This window comes from Gopherus evgoodei, chromosome 4 (assembly GCF_007399415.2).
Source record: "Gopherus evgoodei ecotype Sinaloan lineage chromosome 4, rGopEvg1_v1.p, whole genome shotgun sequence".
Classification (NCBI taxonomy): domain Eukaryota; kingdom Metazoa; phylum Chordata; order Testudines; family Testudinidae; genus Gopherus; species Gopherus evgoodei.
Window position 1 is genome coordinate 125,594,425 of NC_044325.1, and position 22,652 is coordinate 125,617,076.

The 22,652-nt window shown below is 49.1% G+C and overlaps 3 protein-coding genes across 18 annotated transcripts in view; 1 reads left to right on the top strand and 2 right to left on the bottom strand.

The window, feature by feature from the left end:
• The window catches only part of LOC115650675, a 41,343-nt gene extending 23,235 nt beyond the window's left edge, over positions 1 to 18,108 (top strand). For 4 of the 16 annotated variants that reach the window (XR_004000168.1, XR_004000169.1, XR_004000173.1 and 1 more), the window contains 2 exons: positions 3,786 to 3,916; positions 7,487 to 7,995. The gene's annotated coding sequence lies outside the window, so the exon portion shown is untranslated. Of the gene's footprint in view, positions 1 to 70; positions 309 to 3,785; positions 3,917 to 7,486; positions 7,997 to 14,604; positions 14,826 to 16,451; positions 16,614 to 17,941 lie in introns of those variants that run through there. The other 12 variants (XR_004000150.1, XR_004000172.1, XR_004000154.1 and 9 more) reach the window with 10 other exon arrangements.
• The window catches only part of LOC115650666 (zinc finger protein 501-like), a 1,041,190-nt gene that overhangs the window by 155,000 nt on the left and 863,538 nt on the right, over positions 1 to 22,652 (bottom strand). The gene's annotated exons all lie outside the window — the stretch shown is intronic.
• On the bottom strand, positions 1,622 to 3,778 carry LOC115650676 (maestro heat-like repeat family member 5). Its single transcript, XM_030560962.1, has 3 exons — positions 2,433 to 3,778; positions 1,896 to 2,031; positions 1,622 to 1,665 (listed from the first exon to the last, which is right to left on the bottom strand). The coding sequence occupies exons 1-3, from the start codon at positions 2,622 to 2,624 to the stop codon at positions 1,634 to 1,636; spliced, it is 360 nt and encodes a 119-aa protein (XP_030416822.1). The 5' UTR covers positions 2,625 to 3,778; the 3' UTR covers positions 1,622 to 1,633.

Genomic DNA, 22,652 nt, shown 5'->3' on the forward strand with positions numbered 1-22,652 from the left:
TGGGAATGAGGTCTTGGCCCTGCCCCAATCTCCTGAGTCTAATGCAGCTGTTTACCTTGTCCCCCATCAGCTGCTAGGCTTCCCCCAGGATGGAGTATGTGAGGAGCAGCCCAACCTGTGCCTGGCTGACGTGGAGCAGGGGGTTGTGGATCGCCAGCATTGCTGTCTGGAGGAAGTATTTTCTCTGTCCTTCAGAGAACAATTTTCCAAAGATCTAAAACCAACAGGACATGAGGTTTTAGCAGATTGCCCAGAGCCAGCCTCCAAGTCCTGGAGATAGAATGACTTCAGTGTCTGGTGCCCCAAAGGAAGGGTAAGAGAGCTGCTGTAGCAAGGGGCAGTTCATTCTCCAGGAGGCTTTCAGGGTCTCGTGGCTCAGGGAAGCCCCTTGATTAAAAGATGGCAGATGCTTAGGGACCAAAGCCTCCAGTGGCTCTTTCTGGAGGGCAATTGATCGCAGGGGCCATGATGGGCTGGAAATGGATCTCTAATGTGGGGGAGCAGGGTCCACTCTTCTGTGCAGTGCACAGAGATTATTGAGGACCCTGTATTGCTTCCAGCAGAGAGATCTCCTGCACCTCAGTGGCTAGAGGAGTGTGCGTGTGGAGGAGGGAGTTGGAGCTGACAGACCAAAGGTCTTGACTCATATCCCTGTCCCCATCACAGACCCTCCTAGGAAACTTTTCTTCTGCTGCAGCAATTCAGCTTGTGGGAGGCAGGACAAGCTCACACAGTCTCTCTCATGTGGCGTCCAGAAAGCAGCATTCTGTAGATGCACTTTTAGATCCAGGAGCCATTCCAAGTCCTCCTCTGTGAGGTTGTGGAAATCACCCATTTCACCTTTGATTCCAATCTGGGGGCACTGGGTTATGGTGTTTTCCAAGGTTTGGATGTTCTCCCCACAGTTGTGAGATGAGGCGGGGGGGGAGGGGGCTTTGATTTTATCCTTGTGCAGCAAGTAGCTATAACTTGGGTCAGTGACAATGTGCTTCTCTGGAATAGTGGCTGAGGTCCAGATACTCTGCAATTCCCTGGCCGGGACTGGAGACATGAGGGGGATGTATGTGGTCCATATTGACTCTGGAGCTCACTGTGTCCCCTATCCAGTGCCCAGGTTGGGGCATTCTGCTTCCTGATTGGCAATGGAATTGGGCAAACCCCACCTCCTTTCTCTGCTTCTACAGGGTGCAGGGAATTAAACAAGGGTCTGATCAGGCAATAGTGACTGACTGACCCAGTGCTCTCCTCTCAGACACTTGGGGATAAGCCAGCGGGACAAGGAGCAGAGAGACACCCAGAGCCATAATCCTCTATTAACTCACCCATCCAGGGATTCTCCTTATGCCATGTAGCAATGGCTCCATGTAAGACACTCAAATCACGGCAACTAGCGAGGTTCCAGTGTGGGACCTTTAGCACCAGCCTGTCCCACTGGGTGCTGGATGAGGAACTCTGAGCTGGAAATAGGGAGTGGGCTCTTGTCCTGTCTCCAGGAGGCATCCACTGCAGGGACCTCAGCCAGCCCCACTCCCTGAGCTGTCTCCCACTCCCACTACCAGAGTGTCCTTACTTCCCCCACCCTGGCTGTGTTCTTATAACCCAGGAGCCTGCTGACCTGGGGCCAGTCGTGGCACTACAAATCTTCTGCCTCGTGTATGGTCAGCCCTGGAAGAGAGAGAGAGAGAGAGAGAGAGACACTTTGATCCTTCTGGTTGCAGTTTCTGTGTCCTTCCAATCCCATTGGTGGCTGCACAGTGGAGTGGGGAAGAACAGAGGCAGAGAGAGACTTGTCCTCCAGCTGGGGTCAGGCTGAGAGAAATTGTCTGGGGTCCCATTATCCACCTGCAGTCACTCTCAGTCCCCTATTGGGTTCTGTGTGCCAGCGGGTTCCTTACCCCTCTGTTGGAGCAGCAGCTGGTACAGCCGGTAAGTCCCCTCCCTGGCCTGCCGGCTGATGTCCTTGTCTGGGTCACTGACAAACAGAGCCAGCTGGGCCACGTGGTGACCCATCCTAGGGAACTCTGCTGAGATCTAATGGAAGGGAGAGGAGAGAAGACTCCATCAGCAGTTTCCTGTCAGCTCCCTGTCCCCCCTGGGCCAGAAGGCTCCTTCCCCTTATTCCCTCTGAAGGAGATACTGGGAGAGAGGAGCCTGAGATAGACCCTTCATTTGCTCTGCTGCCAAGGGAGCCAAGAGATGCTTTGGGATGCCAAGCAGGGGCTGGAGCATGATCCCCTTAAAGGCCCAGGGACAATACTTGACCAGGACAAGAAGAACTTGGCTCAAGCCTGTCCCTGCTCTTACTCTGCCTCCCCAAGAGGAACACGCCGAACCCACAGCCCCTGCAGCTGCAGCAGCAACAGATCCTACAGCCCGTTGGAGCCAGTCGGCCTACACCTGGAATCAAGAAGCTTTGCTCAGAGGTCACTTACGTCAAACTCAGGGAGGGTGACTGCATATCTGAGCAGGGCCGTGCTGCTCCTAATGGCCCTGGCTGTCTCCTGGGACACCCTGGCCACCATCCAGAGGTTGACATGCTGTGGGAAAAGGAGGCAGGTCAGGCTCAGTGGGCAGGTGGTGCTTTGCAAATGAGCCCCACCCCAAGCCCCAGGGGCCTGAGACATTATGCGCAGGGGGGAATAGCTGAGTCATTGATCACAGAGCTTTAGAAGGGAATTCTTTCCACCAGGATGCAGCTTGTATCCTGCAGGTCACAATTTTTCAGGGTCTCTCTCAATTGGGACAAGGTTCGGTGTTGGGGTTGGTCCCATCCTCCCAGAACTCCTGATTCCTGAACAGTTCACCAGAAAGGAGACTGAACCCTCTCCCTTCCCTGCTACTAAAATCCTTGCTGGCATGTAGGGAGTCAGTGAGAGCACAATCCCCACAAGAATTTCAGAGCATAACCGAGAGAAGGGCTGATTCCCTGAGGTCCTCCTATTTCTCTAGGAAGGAGCATGTGCCTCTTCTCTGCCAACCATCTCCGGAATCTCATGGGGGGTGTGTGTGTTGGCGGAGAGGGGCGGGGCCTGGGAAGGGTAGGTTTTCAGACTCTCACTCCCCAAAACAACCAGGAGCCCTGTGGTTAGTGCTTAACACAACCAGGCAGAGCTCTGGCTTGAAGACCCAGTTCCTTCCTCTGTCCCTCAAGAAAGCAGGACCTGACACTGCATTGCACTGACCTCCCCAATAAGGACGCCCCACTGGGGACCCAGCTAGGAGGACAGAGTAGAAAATGGATCTTCCAGTCTCTCCTTACCTGACCCCAAAGAGTTACAGTAAAATTGGTTCCCACCCTTCCTTATGGTGCTCACTTCCAAGATGTAGTGGAGCCTGTCTGCGTCTGGGGACTCTGCCAGCAGGTTCCTTGGCATGGCATCCAGGAGCTCTGGCATGACTTTGTGCAGAGCCTGCAAAGCATGGGTCAGAGTTAGGGAAACTGGGCCTACACCTGCCACAGGATGGGAAGAGGGGTCTCTGGGAAGCACTGTGGAGACTCCCAAGCACATATCCTGGCCTCTCTCATTCACATCCCAGTGCAGGCAATTAGCAAGGATTGATGACACTTGGATCTTTGATCCATGAGCTTAGCAGGTCTCTGCAGAGGTCCTTGTAGGCAGAAGAATAGGAAACAGCCAAGTTGCTATGGATGGAAGCTGGGCTGCTGGGCAAAACACAACATAAGAAAGAAAGAAAGAAAGGAATCTCCCAGGGATGGGTAATCCTCTGGAGGGAAGGATCCAACCCTGCAGCTTGTTCCATCTCTACCTACCCCACCCCTAAAGCTGGAGCTCCAGCGAATCAAAGGAGCAGGGACCAAGGACCACTCTGGAAGAGGAGGAGGATGTACCTGGCTGTTGATGGTGTCCTTCTCTGTGCCAAGGGTGAAGACGCAGCAAAGGGCAGCTTGCAAGAGGTGGGTCTCTAGGTCTGGCTCAAGGGCAGGTTTCATGGTGCTGGCAAGAGAGAGGAACTGGTATTAGACTGTGCAGTACGGGGTGGGACTGTAGCCAACATGGACATGAAACCACAGGGATAGAGGCACAGGCTGGCGAGAATGGAAATTGAGGCCCTGAGCTAGGAAATGACAAGGCCAAGGCATCACAGTCAGAGAGTGGCAGAACAGAAATAGCACCTGTTCCCTGGAGCCTGCTGCCCTTCCTGTATCTGGGCCCGGGAGTGAGCCCCTCCCCAAGGCCTCTGGAATGTTAGTGGAGTGAAAAGAACAGCCCAGCCAGGAGAGGATGAACCTTCCCACCCCACCAGCTGTGCCAGAGGAGCCACTCCTGGCAGGTGACCTGGGATTGGGAGGGACAGTGACTCCCAGCCTTGGGTCTGAGCAGCACTCGGGTTAGGGGAGCCAGCGGTGGGAAGGAGGGGGCTGTCTCGGTACCTGAGGTTGCCCATTGCAACCAGGGAGTTGGTGAGGATGGCGCTTGGTGGAGAGTCTTTAGGAAGCTCCTCAATGAGCTCCTGTGAGACGCGAAGGAGACAAAGGAGCGTGAGAGATTAGGGCCCTGCTGACACCTCCGAATGAGCAGATTACACAGCCATTGCCTCACATGGCCAGCAGGATCCCCCACTACCTCTTGCTTCTTCGATTTCTTCCTGCCCATCAAACTTGTCCCCCTTCTAGGATTCCTGCCCAGCTGTCCCAATCCCCTTCTTTCCTCCTCCCTGTCAAAACTGCCTGCATTCAGCACCATCCCAAATACCGATCTGGGACCATGTGAGTCCTTGTCCCCCAGTCTCAGCTGCCCTTCAGACCCACAATTCCCGCACTGCCCAGTCTCACAATTACTCTCTTCTCTTCTCCCCAGCCTTCAGGGCAAGGAGACCTCAGCTGTTGTGAGACAAACAACCCCTTTCTTGGGGGTCCCACAGCATGGATGTAAAAGAGCCCCATTAGAGGTGGTGGATCATCAGGGACAAGACCCTCAGTAGGGAGTGGGGATGCTGGGAAGGGACAGGACAATCTTGGTTCCAGCCCAGGTGAGGATCATTTGTACCTTCTCTCTGCACTGGAGCTGCTCTCTGATGACCTTGAGAGCAACTTCATCTGTGGACATGTCCGGCCATTCCTCCTCCTCTGAATCCCTGGGGGTCCCTGCACCAGGGAGAGAAGGGAACAGGGTGATGCCTGCTGCCCCTTGGAGGAAGGACGGGTGTGGTGGTGAGAGCAGGATTAAAGACCTCCTCTTCCCATCTCAGGCACCCAGGGCAGATCAGGCTCCACACCTCCCTCTCAGGGATGCCTTCAGCCCCCAACAGCTTCAGAAGCCCAGAGCGGAGAGCCCCCACTCCACTGTCCAGGACTCTATGGGACGTGCCTACTCCCTCAGCCCCAGACCATAAAGGTACAAAGTGGCAGCAGCTCTTGATGCCCCCCAGTCCCAGTTCCCCTTGCTGTAGGGGCAGCTGTGTGACTGCTGCTGGTGTCAGTGTGGTTCACATAGCTCAGGCCAGACACCTGGGCTGGGGACCCCCCCCACCCCGCCATATCACTGGAAGAGTGTCTGGGACCAGGGTGTTCACATCGCCATCCTCACCCCTCCCTGAGCCCAGCCTGGCTCCTCACGTGGAACAAAGCAGCAGCATCCATCGGCGTCGCTGCTGCCAGAGTCCCAGGCACTGCTGCTGTCCCGTGCTGAGCTGCTGGTGCTGGGACAGGGATCTTCCACCTCCTGGCCTAAGGGGGCTGGAAGGTCCTCAGTGACTGGGCAGGGCGATACCTCCTGCTGGGAATGAGGGCTGGGCTCCTGGGGCCACTGCTGCCCACACAACAAGCCCCAGAGCCTCCCTGCCCGGCACCCCTCCTGGGCTGGGTCCTGTCTGCGAAACCACATCCTGAGCCAGCTCCATCTGGGCCTGGTTGGGGCTTCTCCCAGCTCAGCACCTGCGCCGGGAGTTGGTTTTGTTCACCAGAAGGCTGGGCACTTCAGCCTTCTGGCCTGGATAGGAGCTGCTTCCCTGCCAGCGGGGATAAAGAGGTTGCTCTGCCCCTTGGGAAGATGGCAGCTGTTTCCCTCAGGCTCTGAGGCCACCTGCAGAGCTTTCTTCCTGAACATCCTCAGGAGTCTGTCCATCCTGGAATCGAGCGGGGAGCAGGTGTGAGTCTGGGCTCAAGGCAGCCTTTCACTCATGGGCCTTTTTGGTCCCTCCTCATCCCTGCTCCAACCAGAGCAGCCCTTCTCCCCCCACAGGAGTGCAGGGAGTGCAAGCTACACACACTGGCAGGAGTTCATTGCATGATCTGCTCCCAGTGTTCCCCCTCCTAATCCCTGCTGCTGCTGCAATATCCAGGAAGTCTCATCCTTTCAGAGCAATGGGGTCAGTCCCAAAGACCATCGGTTACTCTGGACAAGCAGCCCCCAGAGAGAGGGAACAGAACCCAGGTGTACGGACTTCTTCTGGGAAACCATTCCCCAAGTCAAAGTCACAAAGACCCTAGGCACAGGAAGACCAGGGCCTTTCCTCTTGCTTCCCCATTGATTTCCATGCTCAGCGGCTCACAGGGTCTGGCCCAGCTCAGAGACTCTCAGCCTGGGGAACAGTGTCCCACAAGTGAAGGGCTGGGAGCCCCATTGCTGGCACCTTTTCAAACACACTGGAGATGGCTTGGGAGAGGCCCCTGCACAGTCTGAGAGGGAGGGGCTCTTGGGGGATGTTTGCAAATGAAATCCCCCTTTTAAGATGTACTCTCCTCCTCTTTCTGCCTCTCTCCAGACAGACAGGGGAAGCCACCGAGGAACCCTAATGCCACTCACTTGCTCTAGGTGATAGTATGGTGGATGTTCAGGGTCAGCAGATGTCCCTCGCCCTCCTCCTCACTCTCCAAGCCCAAGGCAGGCTGGAGAGAGTGGTGACCTGGGGAGTTACCCTGCCCAGCCAGCAGTCAGGGTGATGACTCTAGGGCGATCGACTGGCTGTGAAAACAAGAGTCTGTCTTATTGCCAGTGGACAGAGAAAGTCAGCCAGCAGCAGCGGGGTGCAGAACACTGCCCTAGTGTGGAGGTGACAGCGGCTCCAGGATCCTGACATCCCAGCACTTTACATACCTTCCTGGAGCCTCCAAATCCCCCTGGGCTATAGCGATGGAACCCCAGTCATACTGATAGCAAACGGGCTTCAGCTACTGGCTCAGGGTCACACTGAGTGTCAGAGCCATGGATGGACCCCTTCACTAACCACTGCTGCACACTCCCTCCCACAGCTGGCAATTGCAACCAGGCCCTAATGTCCGGTTCCCCTGACTTTGAGAGGAAGTGTCACTCCTGCTTCCATTGTTGCCTATTGATCTTTGGGACTGGGCAAGTTGCTCCCCCTCTCTATGGGTCTCTGGCACTCACATCCCTGAATGGGCTTTAAAAAAGGCAATGGTACAAGTTTGGCCCCAACTATTTCTTGTTTCTCTACACTAGCCATTTTAGTAAAGTTTAGAATTCTTAACGTTCAACACCTGGAAACATCCCTCTCTCCTCTGCAGACAGCTTGAGCATCCCTTCTCACCCAGGCTCACTGCTGCCTGGAGTTAGAGAATTCACCCTATTCCCATTGGACCTACCCAAGGAGTCCCACAGCAAAGCAGTGACAGAGCCAGAAAGAGAAGCCAACAGTCCTGACTCCTGTTCTAACTGACAGATAACAGCCCCCACGGAGGGAAGGATAGAGCCCAGGAAATAAGGACTGACAATTTTCATGGAAACCGTTTTCTGTCAGAAAATCCAAATCTGAATGACTAAACCACTTTGTTTCTTGAAATCACAACAAGTAGGATGTAAACTCTTCAAAGATATTTATTTGCAAAACAGGAGCATCTCCTCTTTGTTACAGTGCATTAAACTGTCTCGTCGTCCACAAAGAGGTGACACCGTGATCTAGAAAGTTAGGTGAGATGCTTCAGTCTGAGCTAAGTAATTGCTGCTCTGAACAATTTCAAAAGAATAAAATACCAATACAATAGAATATTATGTCGTCATCTGATATGGCTCAATGTGATAGGACACCTCCTCTTCTGCACTGCTACTAGTGACACTCTTCAGTGGATCCCCATCATCCACCCATTGCGAGATAGGTGGGAGAAGATTATTATTCGTCTTTGACAGAAGGAGAAACTAAGGCTGAGAAAGGAGTTGTGACTTGTCTTAGCTGATGCAGCCACTCAGTAGCAGAGTGCTCTCAAATGAGCTACAGACTAACAATTGTTCATAGGAATTATTCAGCAATTCTTTTAGAAGAATTGGAATGTTAGAGAAGATCATGAACTGCTCCGAGACAATGAATGGAGAGCAGCATCAACACTGGTCAAACATGTAACTGGTTGTGACTTCTTTGCTTGGTCTTAAAGAGAACAAAGACCAGAGTTTCCTCCCTGTCAATTGCCCCCTCCTCAGCCAATCAAGGTTGAGACATTGAGGGGAGGGAGCCTAAGAGTTCTCATCAGATAGCCCAAAGAATGGCGCAGGTTACCACCGAGGGGATCACTCTTGGAGCACTATTCCAGTCTCACCTCTCTGTGAGGGCCCTCCCACAAGCCTTCCACCCCTTCCAATGCATACACAGAGCTCCTGGTGGTGGGAGGAGAGCAGAGGAAAAGGACAAAGGAAGCAAGAAGAGAAAGGTAGGAGGGACAGAGGAAAAGAGCAAACAAAGAGGAGAAACCCCAAGGTCCCCAGTAATTGTAAGGGACAAAGTCCTATGTCGGAAATCAAATGCTGCCCCCACAATGTAGTGTTTTCCTTTCCTAAAAATCAGCTGGCACCTGATGGATCAGACTGAACAGGTTCCAAACCTCTCGGAGGCTCTTACCTTCTCTACAGGGACATCAGTTTTCTAGCAAAATCAATCAAGGAAAAAGAGAAAACTCCGAAGAGGGTCCTCCTTGCGTTCATGTACGTGAAAGTGAATTCTGTCTCAGTCCTCAAGGAGAGACCTTGAGAAGGAGACGTGCTGGAGCAAAGCCATAGGGATCTCCAAGGTTGCCCCTGTCCTGCACCCTTGTCCTGCCGGGCTGGTGTCAAGATCTCTCTGTGACATCATCGCCTCCCCACCACCTTTGTCCAATAGGCTGAGGTCCTGCCAAAGGCCCTTGTGATGTCACTGCTGCCCCTGTCCAGCCACATTGGATGTTTGAGCTGCTGCCCCTGTTCACACCACTCAGTGACTCTTCATTGTGGGAATGACACTGAATACACAGTAGAACACGAGACGCTCTTCCCCATGCTATGCTCAATTGTTCATAAATTAGCAGACTTCATAGGTTCACTGATATTTATTTTCAAGAATTAGTCCTTGACAAATAGACAATAATTGACAATTAGAGCATGTAATCTGACACCCTGCATAGCACATGCTTTCTGGATAGTAGCTAGTTTGTCACTAAACACATTACAGAAAGGCACCTAGTCTTCATTAGAAGACATCAAGAAATGGGGAATTCCCACCACTTCCCTTTCTAGTTTCTTCCTTTGGTGATTTATCACTGTTGAGTATTTATGTCCTATTTCTAATGTGAATTGGTCTCTTTTGAGTTTCCAGCCACTGGGTCTTGTTCTGCTTTTCTCTGCTAGATTAACGAGCCCTTTAATACCCAATCTTTTCTCTCCATGAAGTCACTTCAACATTTCAGTGACGTCACCTCCCGATCTTTTTGACCATCTAAACATGCTGAGCTCTTCAATAGCTCACTAGCAGGCATTTGTCTCCAGCCCTCAAAACGTTTAATTGCTTTTGACTGCTCCATCTCCAATATTTCAAAATCCTTTTCAAAGGTGGATGCCAAAACTGGAGGCAGTATTCCAGGATCAGTCTTACTGATGGTGTATCACCTCCCTATGCTACTCACTGCTCTTTTCATACATCTAATGATGGTGTTAGCCGTGTTCACCACAGCATCACACTGGGTGCTCATGTTGAATGGCTTGTCCATCATGGCCCCTAAATCCTCTTGATGGTTAGTGCTTTCCTGGAGACACTTCCCCATTGTGTAGGTGTGGCCTGCATGCTTTGTTGCTAGGTAGAGGACCTTCCATTTGGTTCTTTTCAAACTTGTTTTCTTTCACTGGGGCCAGCTTATCAACGGATTCGATTGCTCTGTGTCACTGCCCTGTCCTCAGCATTAATTACCACTCTGCTAGTATTTGATAACCCATCAATGTTAGCGGCAGTGATTTTATATTGTGTGGCAGTTCACTGATATATATTTTCAAGAATTAGTCCTTGAGAGCCTCTTCATATCCCTTCATATCCCTAATAACCAGAACCTGCTCCACACAGCCTAGCGAGAAAAGGCCGTCCAGCCCAGCTGGTACATAGGGGCTCAGCACAGAATAAACTTAGGAGCCTGTGTTATCCATAGGTTCTGAACAAGAGGTCGGGGTCATGAGCTTACAAAGACACGCTAGACTGGTCATGTAGATAAGCCCCAAATGTATATAAGTTTCCCGCCTTGCAAAATAGGAGAGAAAAAAAACAGAACCTTGATTAGCTTTATTTTATAGTTCTGGAAACTGAGGGACACAGAAGCAAAGAGATTCGTTCATGGTCAAAAAGCCAGGAATAGAGAACGGCAGATCTGCCGATAGTCAGTCCTGGACCCTAGCCACGTTTATCCTGGCCTCTCTGCTTCAGCTCCAGTAACAACTCAAGTAGAGGTTTTCTTCTTCTCCATGTTCTTTAACTTCACATCACTGCAGAAGAAAGATTTTTTTCTTACCAATTGGCTCGAATGCATGTAAATGTCTTTCCAGAAGATGTGCTCTGGCTCAGTCACATGCCATAGGTTTTCTGGAGGAATCACTCGGTGACGTTCTAGGTCCTGTGTTATACAGAAGATGGACATAAGGTCTTTTCAGACCTTCAACTTTTTCTTTTGCTAGGAGGGTAATGCTGGACATTTTCTCACTTTCACTTTCCTTTGGAATCATTTAAATCCCATCCAAAGGATTTCCTCTTCCATTGTGTCTTCAGCACCTTTCTCCTGTTTCAGGCTGTCCCAGGGTGAGATGGCCATGAAAGGGGTTGCAGCTCAACTGAACCTATCCCCAGGTGAAGGGAGTAAATGCAGGGCTCACGTGAGAAGGGAGCGGCATGTAAGTAGGATCCAGGCCTGTTGGGTGACATAAGGACAGCCTGTGCTCAGCCAGGAGAGAGACCCCCAAAGGGAGCAGACCTGGGAGGGGCTTGGATAGTCCTTTAAAGGCAGTTTAGGTTCACAGAAGGGGATGGAACAGCCAAGCTGCAAGAGATGGAAGCTGGGCCTCCTGGCAGTGTCCAGGAATGAAAGCACAGCATCTGCCAGGAAGGGTCCTACGAAAGGGCACGTCCCACCCACCCTCCACCCCAGACACTCCAGACATTTTCATCGGGCCCTGCCCTGTGGACCTGACCATCTGCCCGCCCCTCACCCGCACTTGCACCGTGAACCAGCTGCACGATTTGCAGTCTGTTCAGTTCCAGACCATGCCAAGGAAACAACTGTACATGCTCGTGCTCCACTCCCTTCGCTTTCTCACCCTCGCATCCCACCCTGACACAGAGGGGCAGGAACTCCTGCCACCTCCCGAGGGTGAGAAGTTCCAGTGGACCAACCTATACTCCACCCTGGTTCCCAGGCCCTCCGGAGATATCAGTTGGTGGCTCCTTCACAGGGCCGTGAGCATGGGCGTGTACTTCACGCTGTTTACTCCTATCCTGGACTCCTGCCCTTTCTGTGGTGCAAGGGAAACCCTGGCACACATTTATCTAGAATCTGCCAGGTTGCAGCCCCTATTCCGGCAGAATGGATTCTCTCTAACCCTCCTCCAAAACCCGGCATCAGAGATGCCAGGATGACACAGGGCAAAAGAATGTTTGATGCATGAAGCATCATCTAAAACCACCTTCCAAGGAGTTAAAGAGAAACCAGGATAACATTAAGGATTCAAAATTCATATTGTTACTGCTAGTTGGGATAATAATTTGCTACTCAAGTAATACATCTGAAGAATTAGATAAAAGTACCCAATAGAACAAGAAGCTAGACTTGCAAAAATAGACCCTCAGACCTGCTAGGCTTGTTAGCCGTTAACAGTATGGAAAGCTGTACCTTCATGGTTGTTTCCCCTCTGTTTGTACTTGTGATGAGGAATACAAATCTCACCCTGGGAACAAGGGGCTAAGGAGCTGCTCTGGCCTCAGCCAGCCCCACCCCAGAACAGCTGCAGGGTAAGCACAGACAGGAGGGCGGATTTCAGAGGGAGCAGAACAGCTCACTTGTGGGCAGACCTGGCAAGAGGAAGGTCCTTTATCTGGCAGGTCCTGAGGGAAGGCTGGCTCTGTCCCTCAGCAACTGCCTGAAGGTCCCTCCCTGAGGGAGGAGAGGACATGCATCTGTTATACCCAGAGAGGGAGGTGTCACGGACTCACAGATTGTGCCTACTCGTGGTCCCGTGTGGTCCGTGGGGGATGCCCCTTCCAGTGTGACAGCCCTTCTCCGAGGTCCACCCTCTCTTGGGGTCAGGCCCCTCCACCTCCTGGAGCTGCATCTCTCTAGGTCTTAGCACACCTGTTTCTCAAGGAGTCCACTTGCTTTGGATCCCCCAGGGCCTCCACCCCCAAAGAGGTTGATGCAACCCTCTTCTCTAGACCGGAGCAACTCGCAGCCAGCGTAAAACAGGAGAGTTTATTGAGGGTTGAACACAGCGCAGGGAACTCTCAGGGCCTCACGTCTGGCCTCCCTCAGCACAGCACAGCACATCTTAGTCCCCCTGCATCCCGGTGGGCTCTGCCTGCTCCCCCTCTCCAGCCCAGAGCCCCCCTGCTTCCCAGCTGGGCATCTGATATCCCCAGACCCAAGTCCAGCCTCTGTCTATTGACTTCTTTCCAGGTAAACAGGATCGTAAACAGGGTGGCCTGGACCTCCTCTCCTCTCAGCCCTCCTCTGGCTCCCTCTGGCTGGAACCGGCTGGTTGGTCACCAGGGTCCTCTCTTTGCAGCCCATCGTCCTCCCACTGGCCAGAACCAGCTGTGACTCCTGAGCTGCATCTCCGGGTCACCAGGTCACCAGTCGCTGGGGTATCCATCCTCCAGGCCATCAGCTGGGATCCCAAGTTCCCTCTCCGGTCCTCTGTAACAACAAACTCCCTCTCCCCTCAGCTTGTTAAACCAGTAACACCCAGCGACACTGAGTCCCACTCCCTCTGCACGCAGTCCATTGGAAAACATGGAAAAACCAAGAAACCCCCCTACTTCATCACAAGAGGCATTTCCTCCTCACACCTACTAGCCCTTGTTGGTTGTTGATTCCTTAGCTTTGAGTTCTAGACGACCCTGGAAGGGGAGAAGTTTAAAACTGACTGGGCTGGAGGGCCAAGTCAGGAGAGGAGGCAGTTGCCACCTCAAGAAGGAGAGAGCTGTTTGAAAAGTTAACCCTTTCAATACACCAAATGTAAATATGACTGCTTGGAGCTGTCCTCTATTGGTCCTTACTACAATGTTAAGCAGAGAGTTACTGTATATATTTTTTAAAGAATGTAAAAATGTGAGGACTCGGGTGGGGCTGGTGCTGTGAGGTTTGGGGTGTGGGAGGGGCTCAGGCAGAAGGCTGGGGTGCAGGGGTGAGGGCTGTGGATGAAGGGTTTGGGATGTGGGAAGGATCTCAGTGCTAGGTCAGCGGGTTGGGGTGTGAGGGTGTCATAACCATACAGCTAAGGGTAGCCTAGAATTCCTCCTTACCTGTAAGAGGTTAAGAAGCTCAAATAACCTGTTTGGCATCTGACCAAAAGAACCAATGGGGACAAAAGATACTTTCAGATCGGGGTGGGGGGGATGTGGGGGGATGGAGAGAGGTTTTGTTTGTGGTTTCTCTTGGGAAGCAGAGAGGCATCAGGTCAGAAATCTTATTCTCCTATATACTGCCCTAAAAAGTCTCTCAAATTACAAATATTGTAAGTAAAAGGCATGTTAGATTCTCTTTTGGTTTTGCTTGTAAATTTTTCCTTGGCTGAAGGGAGGTTTATTCCTGTTTTTTATAACTTTGAAACTAAGCCTAGAGGAAGTTCTGCTGTGTTTCTGAATCTTTTGTTACCCTGTAAAGTTATCTTCCATCCTGATTTTACAGAGCTAATATTTATCTTTTTGTTTTGAAATAAAATCCTTCTTTTAAGAGCCTGACTGATTTTTCCATTGTCCTAAGCCCCAGGGTTTGGGGTCTTTGATCACTTTGTAACCAATTGGTTAAGATATTCTTCTCAAGCCTCCATAGGAAAGGGGGTGTAAGGGCTTGGGCACATTTCTGGGGGGAATAGGAACTCCAAGTGGTCCTTTCCCTCATTCTTTGTTAAAACACTTGGCGGTGGCAGCGTACCATCCAAGGGCAAAGAAGCTGTGCCTTGGCGAAGTTTTAACCTGAGCTGGTAGAAATAAGCTTAGAGGTCTTTCATGCAGGTCCCCACATCTGTACCCCAGAGTTCAGAGTGGGGAAGGAACTTTGACAGGGCGGTGAGGGCTCTGGCTGGGGGTGCAGGCTGGGGTAGGTCAAGGCAGGGGATGAGGAGTTTGGGGGGCAGACAGGCTGCCCTGAGGCAAGGGCCAGAGAGAAGGATTCCCTGAGCCCTCTCCCCACAGGCAGCAGCGAGCTTCAGGGGAGGATCCCCCTACATTCCCCCTGCATCCTCACCGAGCCCTCCAAAGAGCGGAGGTATGTTGGAAATTCTGGATAAGCTGTGTACAGGATAATCTCTCGTCCGCCTCTGCCCCTTCTCTGAACATTATACACAGATGTGGCCAGTCTGGACATAGGTCTGTGAGTATGAAAATGGCTTAGGGCTTGGGGCATTAATGTTTTCCCTGAGTGATGTGGGAGCATTCCCAACACTCTCTGTTGTTTTATTATTTTATTAATGAAGTTTTAAAATTTAGTTATATGGTGTGTTTTCTTTATCTTCTCCCAACGATCCTGTAGTGTCAACCTGATCACCTGACACGAGGGATAGATTGGTAACAGAAATTTGTCACAGTCTGGTGAGCAATTGAGAAGGGGGGAGCCCTGCAGAATTTACACCATCTATTTGTTTTACCCTTGTTATTTTAAGTTTGCTTTGCTTGGTACTGTTGGTGTTATATGTTGAGGATTGCATGATTAAAGGTGTGCCCACTCTCAGCCGCAGTAAGTCTGAGAACTGGAGAGGGGTTTAGCATTCCTCTCTCCACCCCAGTTGACCGGGAAGGGTGGCAGGTGGATCTACCCCCAGTCGTAGCAGGACTAGGTAATAGAGAAGTTGGAGAAAAGGGAAGAGATGTGTACTTGATAACTAGAATTGAGCAATTAAGAGCATAGATCATGATCCAGGCAGCAACTCAAACCTACGCCCACAGCAAGTTGCAGGCCTTGAGACAGGACTTCCAGGCAGAAAAGGAAGCACTGGCTAAGCAAGTACAGGTCCTTCAGGGACTTGTCAAAATTTAACCATATTTGCTCAGCATACGCCATAACAGCAATGTGTTTGCCACAAGAGGAAACTGAATAGTTAAACGCCAGTGGACCATGCGTTTTGCCCAGGTGGCAAGCCTCACGGGGAAGGACTCAGGTAGCCTTGTGAGTAAGAATGTTTAAGGGAAGAGACCAGGAAGGGTGGGGGCTAGTTGAGAAGCCCATCCTCCTAGCTAAACTGGTAGTGGAACAAAGCCAGTGCCGTGGAAGGGACAGTTCAGCGAGGAAAGCAGGATCGGGCCCAAGCAGGCAGGCAACAGATAGAGCGATTGGAAACCAGGTTGGAAAATGTTGAGGGCATAGTGGAAGGAAGGAGTAAGTGAGTATAAGCATGGGGATTTCAAATACCCAGGACAATACTTGAAATGGTGATTTGAGTTGAGAAAAGTGGCTGTTGGGAGACAAGCAAGTGATTTAAGGAAGAAGTGAGAAGTTAACTCTGTAGTTGCTGGAGGGAACAGCAGTTGAACTTTGTAAAAATGCTAAAGAGGAAGGTTCTTGGTGTCTTTGAAATGTTTGTAAATAAATCCAGGCAATAAATTATTTGATTGCAATTATTTGGCTATGAACAATTTAGTCAAATTAGCTAAAGAAATGTATACAGTGCTATGTAATTAAAACCCTATTAGGCTCTAAGGGGCCACTATAAGTAGTGATGTTTACTTTCAGTGTTTGAAAGCAGGAGTTAAAAGTGAAAGGCAATCAAAATTCTGGAAAAGTTAATTATGTCCCTTTTAAGGTAAGAATCTTTAAGCTATGAATAACTTTGGATCCAGAAGCAAGCCTGAAAGCAACTTTATTAGTGCAAATTATCTAACTGATAAGGTAGAAAAGCCACTGAAACCTGGGCTGCCTATGAAACAAATACATGAAAATATGGGGTAAATTTCCTGTTTTGCCTGAAATCAACAAGGATATTTGCATCTTTTAAGCAATGACTGACTGCCCAGAAGGGTAGACCTCTGTTTTTTCTGTCTTTCAGATAATCAGAGAAAACTGATGCCAACTGAACAGCATTCAGCATACCATGAATTTACTGGCACAAGAGGAATTATGTTCTGTGTTCTCTGTCTTCAATGTTTTTTTCCCCACTCTGAACTTTAGAGTACAGATGTGGGGGACCTGCATGGACCCTTCTAAACTTAATTACTAGGTTAGATCTGGTAACACTGCCACCACTTAGAATATTAGTGTCTGGGGCACTTTCTGTCCCCCTAAAACTTTCCCCTCCCTGGGTTGCCTTGAGAGGCTTCACCACTTCCCTGGTGAACACAGATCCAAACCCCTTGGATCTTAAAACAAGGAGGAATTAACCATTCCCCTCTTTCCCCCCACCAATTCCTGATGAGTCCAGATTCAATCCCCTTGGATCTTAAAACAAGGAAAAATCAATCAGGTTCTTAAAAAGAAAGCTTTTAATTAAAGAAAGAAAAGGTAAAAAGTATCTCTGTAAAATCAGGATGGAAAATGCTTACAGGGTAATCAGATTCCTATAGACCAGAGGGACCGCCACCCCCCCCCCACACCTTAGGCTCAAAGTTATAGCAAACAGAGGTAAAAATCCTTCCAGCAAAAAGAAACATTTCCAAGTTGAGAAAACAAACATAAGACTAACACGCCTTGCCTGGCTAATTACTTACAAGTTTGAAACATGAGAGACTGATTTTGAAAGATTTGGAGAGCCTGGACTGATGTCCCGTCCCTCTCAGTCCCGAGAGCGAACAACAACAACACAAAGAACACAAACAAAAACTTCTCTCCACCAAGATTTGAAAATATCTTGTCCCTCTATTGGTCCTCTGGTCAGGTGTCAGCCAGGTTTACTGGGCTTCTCACCCTTTACAGGTAAAAGAGACATTAACCCTTAACTATCTGTTTATGACATATGTCCTGTCTTGTGGTGTTTCTCTCATAGCCAGAATTGTTGTGTTTAGTATTTTCATAGTATAGTCTAGTTTAAAATCAAACAGAAGGGTTAAATAAAAAAAAAAGCAGATACTTGTTTTATTCAACATGGAATACAAAGTGTTTGGATAAATCAGGAGAATGCGATATACTAAAGTCTAATACATTTTCTTAAGTAAGAAAAAGAAACTTAATTGGCCAGATCTTTTAATTGGAAAAATTATTATTAAAATTTGCATACCAACAGTCCTTGAAAGCCAGGACATGAAAAGTTAACTCACTCCTCATATTGCACATGGGATCCTTCTGGCTACCTCAGATTTCTAGCCAGAGAGCTGGGGAGGGTGGGAAGCTATTGGACACCAGAGGTTGTACTGAGTGGACTCCTCGAAGTGGATGTGCTTGTCCTGGCTTGTTGCTCCAAAGCTCTGTATTAAAGTTATTTTAGTGGAAGGGTATATGTGGCATACATTGAATAATAAGACTAATGTACTGTATAATGGCAATGTTTATGTGTTCATCGTTGGAAAAAGGTGTATGAGTGAAGAGTGGAAGTTTCCTTTGTAGGTTAAAAGAAGCCAAGAAGGGGAGAAGGAAAAAGAACAGAACGAATTAACTGCGAGAAAAAAATAGCTAGTGTGCTCAGTCTAAAGATAAGACATTGGCCCCATTCAAGGACACTACTCACAGCTAAGACTTAGCTGACAACCAAGAAAAGGGGGGGCTTGAATGTGCCTAAGCAGCTATGAGATCTGCAAAACACTGCCAGGCATTAATGAAATGTGTTAGGTTTCTTTTCTCACCGGTAAAGAAGCGCTGCCCAAAGACCCTAGCAGCCCTGCCACTCCTTGGAACCAGGAGCCTGGATCTATGTAAAGGTCCATCAGCGAAAGACTGTTCTGGCTCCACGCTGGAAAGGCCCTTTCCAAGTCCTGTTAACCACCAAAACTGCCATGAAGTGCCAAGGACTACCTGCCTGGACCCATGATTCTCACTGCAAAAAGACCACTCCACCTAGGGAGGCTTCTCCTACTGGTGATTGGCCTAGTTCTCCTTCTAGCTCTGCTGTGCCTTCTGGACAGCAGGGAAAAAGGACAAAGTGAAGTGCTAGTAACCTCTCCCTTGTCCACTGACAGACCTACTGTGCCTTTGGATTTTTCTAGAAGAAGCAAAGCCATTACAGGGTGATGTGCTGGTAACCTCTCCCCTGTAGGATGCTGAACCACGACTGTTTTGGGAAAAAAGAAGGAACACTCGCTCCACCAAAATTGCCAAAGTCCAGGACTTCCTGACTAGAAAGGACATTAAGAACTGACCCTGGTGAAGAAACAAAGAATTATACACTGGCAGGAAGAAATTTGTGGGACCCATGCTTGGGAATGTGGTATTGATTGGATGCTGGGGTTTATTCTACAGACTGTGCTGTGTGTTTTGGATAAATTCTTCAGCATGTATTGCCCCCCCAATTGGATTTTAAATGACAAGTACCAAAGACACCTTGTTGCCACTGCCCCTGCCATGTCCTCCATTACCCCTGTAATATATCCAAATACAGACAATGCCATATATTTGATGAAACCAGTGACCAAGGCCTTCACACTTGAGTGATTTATTTAATGATTGTTTGGAAAAAAATATTTTTAAAGTTCCGGATATCCCATATAAGCAAATAATTGAGTGGAGAATAAATGGATGAGTGGAAATAGAAATCTATGATATCACTACAAATGAACCCCAAGAATCTGTAATTGAAATTGATGGCTTCCATAGTAAAGTAGATATGATGGTTGTTCCTAGAGTTTGCAATGTGTTACATGGAAGAGGCCCTTATCATTATTTCGTCACCCAGTTCATGAATAATCAAATGAATGCCCAAAGAGTTTGTTCTGCCACTGAAAATTTTACCTATATAGAAATTATTCCAGTGACTTATAATGTAACCTGTACCTTATTGCAATACACCCCCTCCTATGCTATTAATGTTAATGCCCCTTGAAAGTTCCTGAGGATAGTTAAATAACAGATGCGATATAGTACTACACCAAAGAAAGATGTATTAGGATATCACTGGACTGTGATTAATATTACACTAGGGACTGTTAAGGTTACAGTGCCCTTCTCCAGTTTTCAGCTCACCTCTGCATACCCAAATTGCTCACAAGGGGCTGCCATTAGATTAGCACAACAGAGGGCCTAGGTTATTTCCTCTGGAAGAAGAGGGACTTGACCAGATCCCTATGGGATGGGGCCAATAGTGCAGCAGCAGTTCAGAATATTTTAAGAACCAAGAACATGATGAGAAATTGGGCCAACTAGAAAAGGCCACTAGGCTTATTTCTGGAGCTCAGCTAATCCAAGTACAGGCTGGAGTTGGTGAGTTACGTGTCATATGCGCCCTTAGTTCTATGACCCAGAAGTTGTTGACAGAGATGGTATTGAATATCACTGAGGTTGGGAAGGCATTGCAGTGGGATCTAGCATGTTCAGAAATTCAGGATTTCCTGAATGACCAGCTGAGGCCATTCAGAGTGATATTGAGCACCAGGCTTGGCCCACTGCCCTTATAGACACATCAGGAGTACCATCTGATCTGTGGCCATGGAGACATACTTGGAGACTTTCTGGGTGGAAGTGTGGAAATTCACACTGCTCCTTCCAAGCATTTGGACCGGTTAGGGGGGTGTGGGCTCCCACATACCTAATCCTGCCGGGTCCATGGGGAAGATGCATGTGGGACTGGATGATTCACCATGACATCTGGGAGATTAGACTATCTGATATGCCCAATCGATTTTTACTCAGTGCTCCTGGGATTACATCTGACATTTGGATGGGGTTAGGGAGTCAATGTACATTTTGGCTGTTGGAACCCCCACAGCTTCAGTGTATCCGTAAACTGAAGCCAGGGGAAGTTGTCACTATTCACAACAACATTTGCTGGGAGAGTATGGCACAAGGAATGATCCTGACAGGACACTTACTTTTTCAAGTTAATGATAGCTGTGTGTATGTTAAAACCACCACATTGCAAGATATATAGTTTAATCTCCCCACTGCAGGCAATCATATTGTTTACTGGCCTGCAGATAGAATTTTGTACGTAGCCCTAGGTTCCAGATGCCCTTTAATTGGACCAGCTTAATACCTGATCAATTTCAAAATGTGCTTTCAGTGTTACCAGAGATCCAAAGAATCTCTGAAATACATGGGCAAATTCATATGCTTCAAAATATATATATCAAGTTGAAAAGAATGCCTTTCCTACAGCTTGTAGAGAGTCTACTTTATGTACTAAGTATGATGTATTGTACTTTGTGACTAAAACTGTCCAACAACCCCATCATATTATTGCTATGGGAATGTTATTGCTTGTATTGCTATTAGTTATTTTAGGATTATGTTGTTGTTGTTGTAAAGGACGTACTAATAGTAATACCTTTCATGTCCATGCTAATCATGCATTGTCATTACATCCAATCAAAACCCGTAAGGTTGAAACATCTGACCTAGAATCTGAAATCCATGGCTTAATGCAAATAGAGGTTTGAAAATATTTGTTGTAGTAGAAGTACAAAAGGGAAGAGTGTGAAAGTAGAGAAAGAACTGACAGGGATTTGGAGGGGAACTTAATGCATGTCAGTCTCTGTTAGCAAGAGTCAGGCTAGCTGTAACCCTACTAACACGAGATTTGTAGAAACGAGGATTGTGTGAGGCAAGTGGGAAAGAACTGTGTGAGAAGTTGTTGCGACCTTGTGTCAATAATGAGGAACGTAGACTGGCATCGAAATAGAAGTGAGAAAAATGAGATATCAGGATGGCCTATGTATAAACCAAATGCAGCTGTTGCTTATTATTGTATGTAACAAAAAGTACAAATGCTGCTATAATTGTTTACCTGGAGAGAGACCTGCCTAGGACTGAGGCAACCCTGTGTCCTAGGGCACTCCCTCCCTCTATACAATTGCAAAGAGAAAATAAAGTATCTGACTTTGCTGTACCCAACCAAAAAGTGAGAACTAAGTTTTTCTCTGCCAGTACCAGACCTCTCTGGGGCTCATACCTGCCCCACAGAACGTCTATCTTCTCGCTCAATTAGCAATGGGAAAGGGGAAAATCCCAAGGAGGCTCCTTCTCGTGCTCACAGGCATGACCCTGTATTCTCTCACAGTCCTCAAGGGGAGAACTTGAGAAGGAGACTCCCTGCAGCAAAGCCATTTCCCCACCCTGCAGCCTCTTTACCTGCCCGTTGTCATAGGCTCTCTGTGAGGTCACCGCCTCCCAACCGCCTTTGACCAATCAGCTGAGGTCCTGCAAAAGGCTACAGTGATGTCACTGCCCTGGCCAGCCCCTTTGCATGTTTGAGCTGCTCCCGCTCTGTCACACCCCCACCCCCACTCACTCAGTGTTAATTCTGGAGATCAAGCAGGCGACACATGAAATCTTCAGAGGCTGCTCAATGTGCCACACTTAGTTTTGCAGACGATTGTAGACGTTAAGGCGAGAAGAGACCTTTGGATCATCCAATCATAGAATCACAGGACTGGAAGGGATCCCAAGAGGTCATCGAGTCGCCTGCACTCAAGGCAAGAGTAAATACTATATAGATTATCTCTGACAGGTGTTTGTCTAACCTGCTCTTAAAAATCTCCAATCATGGAGATTCCACAACCTCCCTAGGCAATTTATTCCAGTACAGAACCATCCTGACAGCCCATTGGGTCTATGAGCAGATAAATCACATCCCTCGCCCAGCAGCTCCCCCAGGGCAATGACCTAATGCCTCCCCCCACCACAGAGACAGAGGCTGAAAGTCCATCTGATGGCGAGTCAGGGGCTGGCGTGGAATGTGCTGGGATCTCGGCCTGGGCCCTAGAGGGGTAGGGGACCCCGTGACACACAACCACACCCAGCAAGGCCTGAACCGATTTTCTCCCTGTCTGTGAGTCCCAGCAGAGAGACCAGGGACTCATTGGTCCATGGAGAATGAGCTCCTCTCCCCAGCTGGGGCCTGCAACCCAATGGTCAAGGGAAGCAGGTGAGGGGAGCCTGCACTAGTGCTTCTGCAGGGTACATGGTGTGGGATGAACAGAGAACTCCAGTGTCCAGGGCTCTCAGGCCACGTGTCCATTCCACTGCAGGAGGGGAGCTGGGAGCAGCTAGAGAGGACTGGAGCAGGAGTCGGGAAAGCAGCCAAATCTGGGAGAAGGAGGGAATTCAGCTTTGCTGGGGAAGCTGGGCTGAGCAGAGATGCTGCTGCAGATGCAGCTAGTTCCCTGGG

What these genes read in the sequence shown, in the direction of transcription:
- LOC115650676 (XM_030560962.1), bottom strand. Translation starts at nt 2,624, where the DNA reads ATGTCTCAGGCCCCTGGGGCTTGGGGTGGGGCTCATTTGCAAAGCACC. An exon ending in TCACCCTCCCTGAGTTTGAC is followed by an intron (nt 2,032 to 2,432) that starts GTAAGTGACCTC and finishes CCCTTCCATTAG; the next exon opens with ATCTCAGCAGAGTTCCCTAG. An exon ending in GCTGCTGCTCCAACAGAGGG is followed by an intron (nt 1,666 to 1,895) that starts GTAAGGAACCCG and finishes TCTCTCTTCCAG; the next exon opens with GGCTGACCATACACGAGGCA.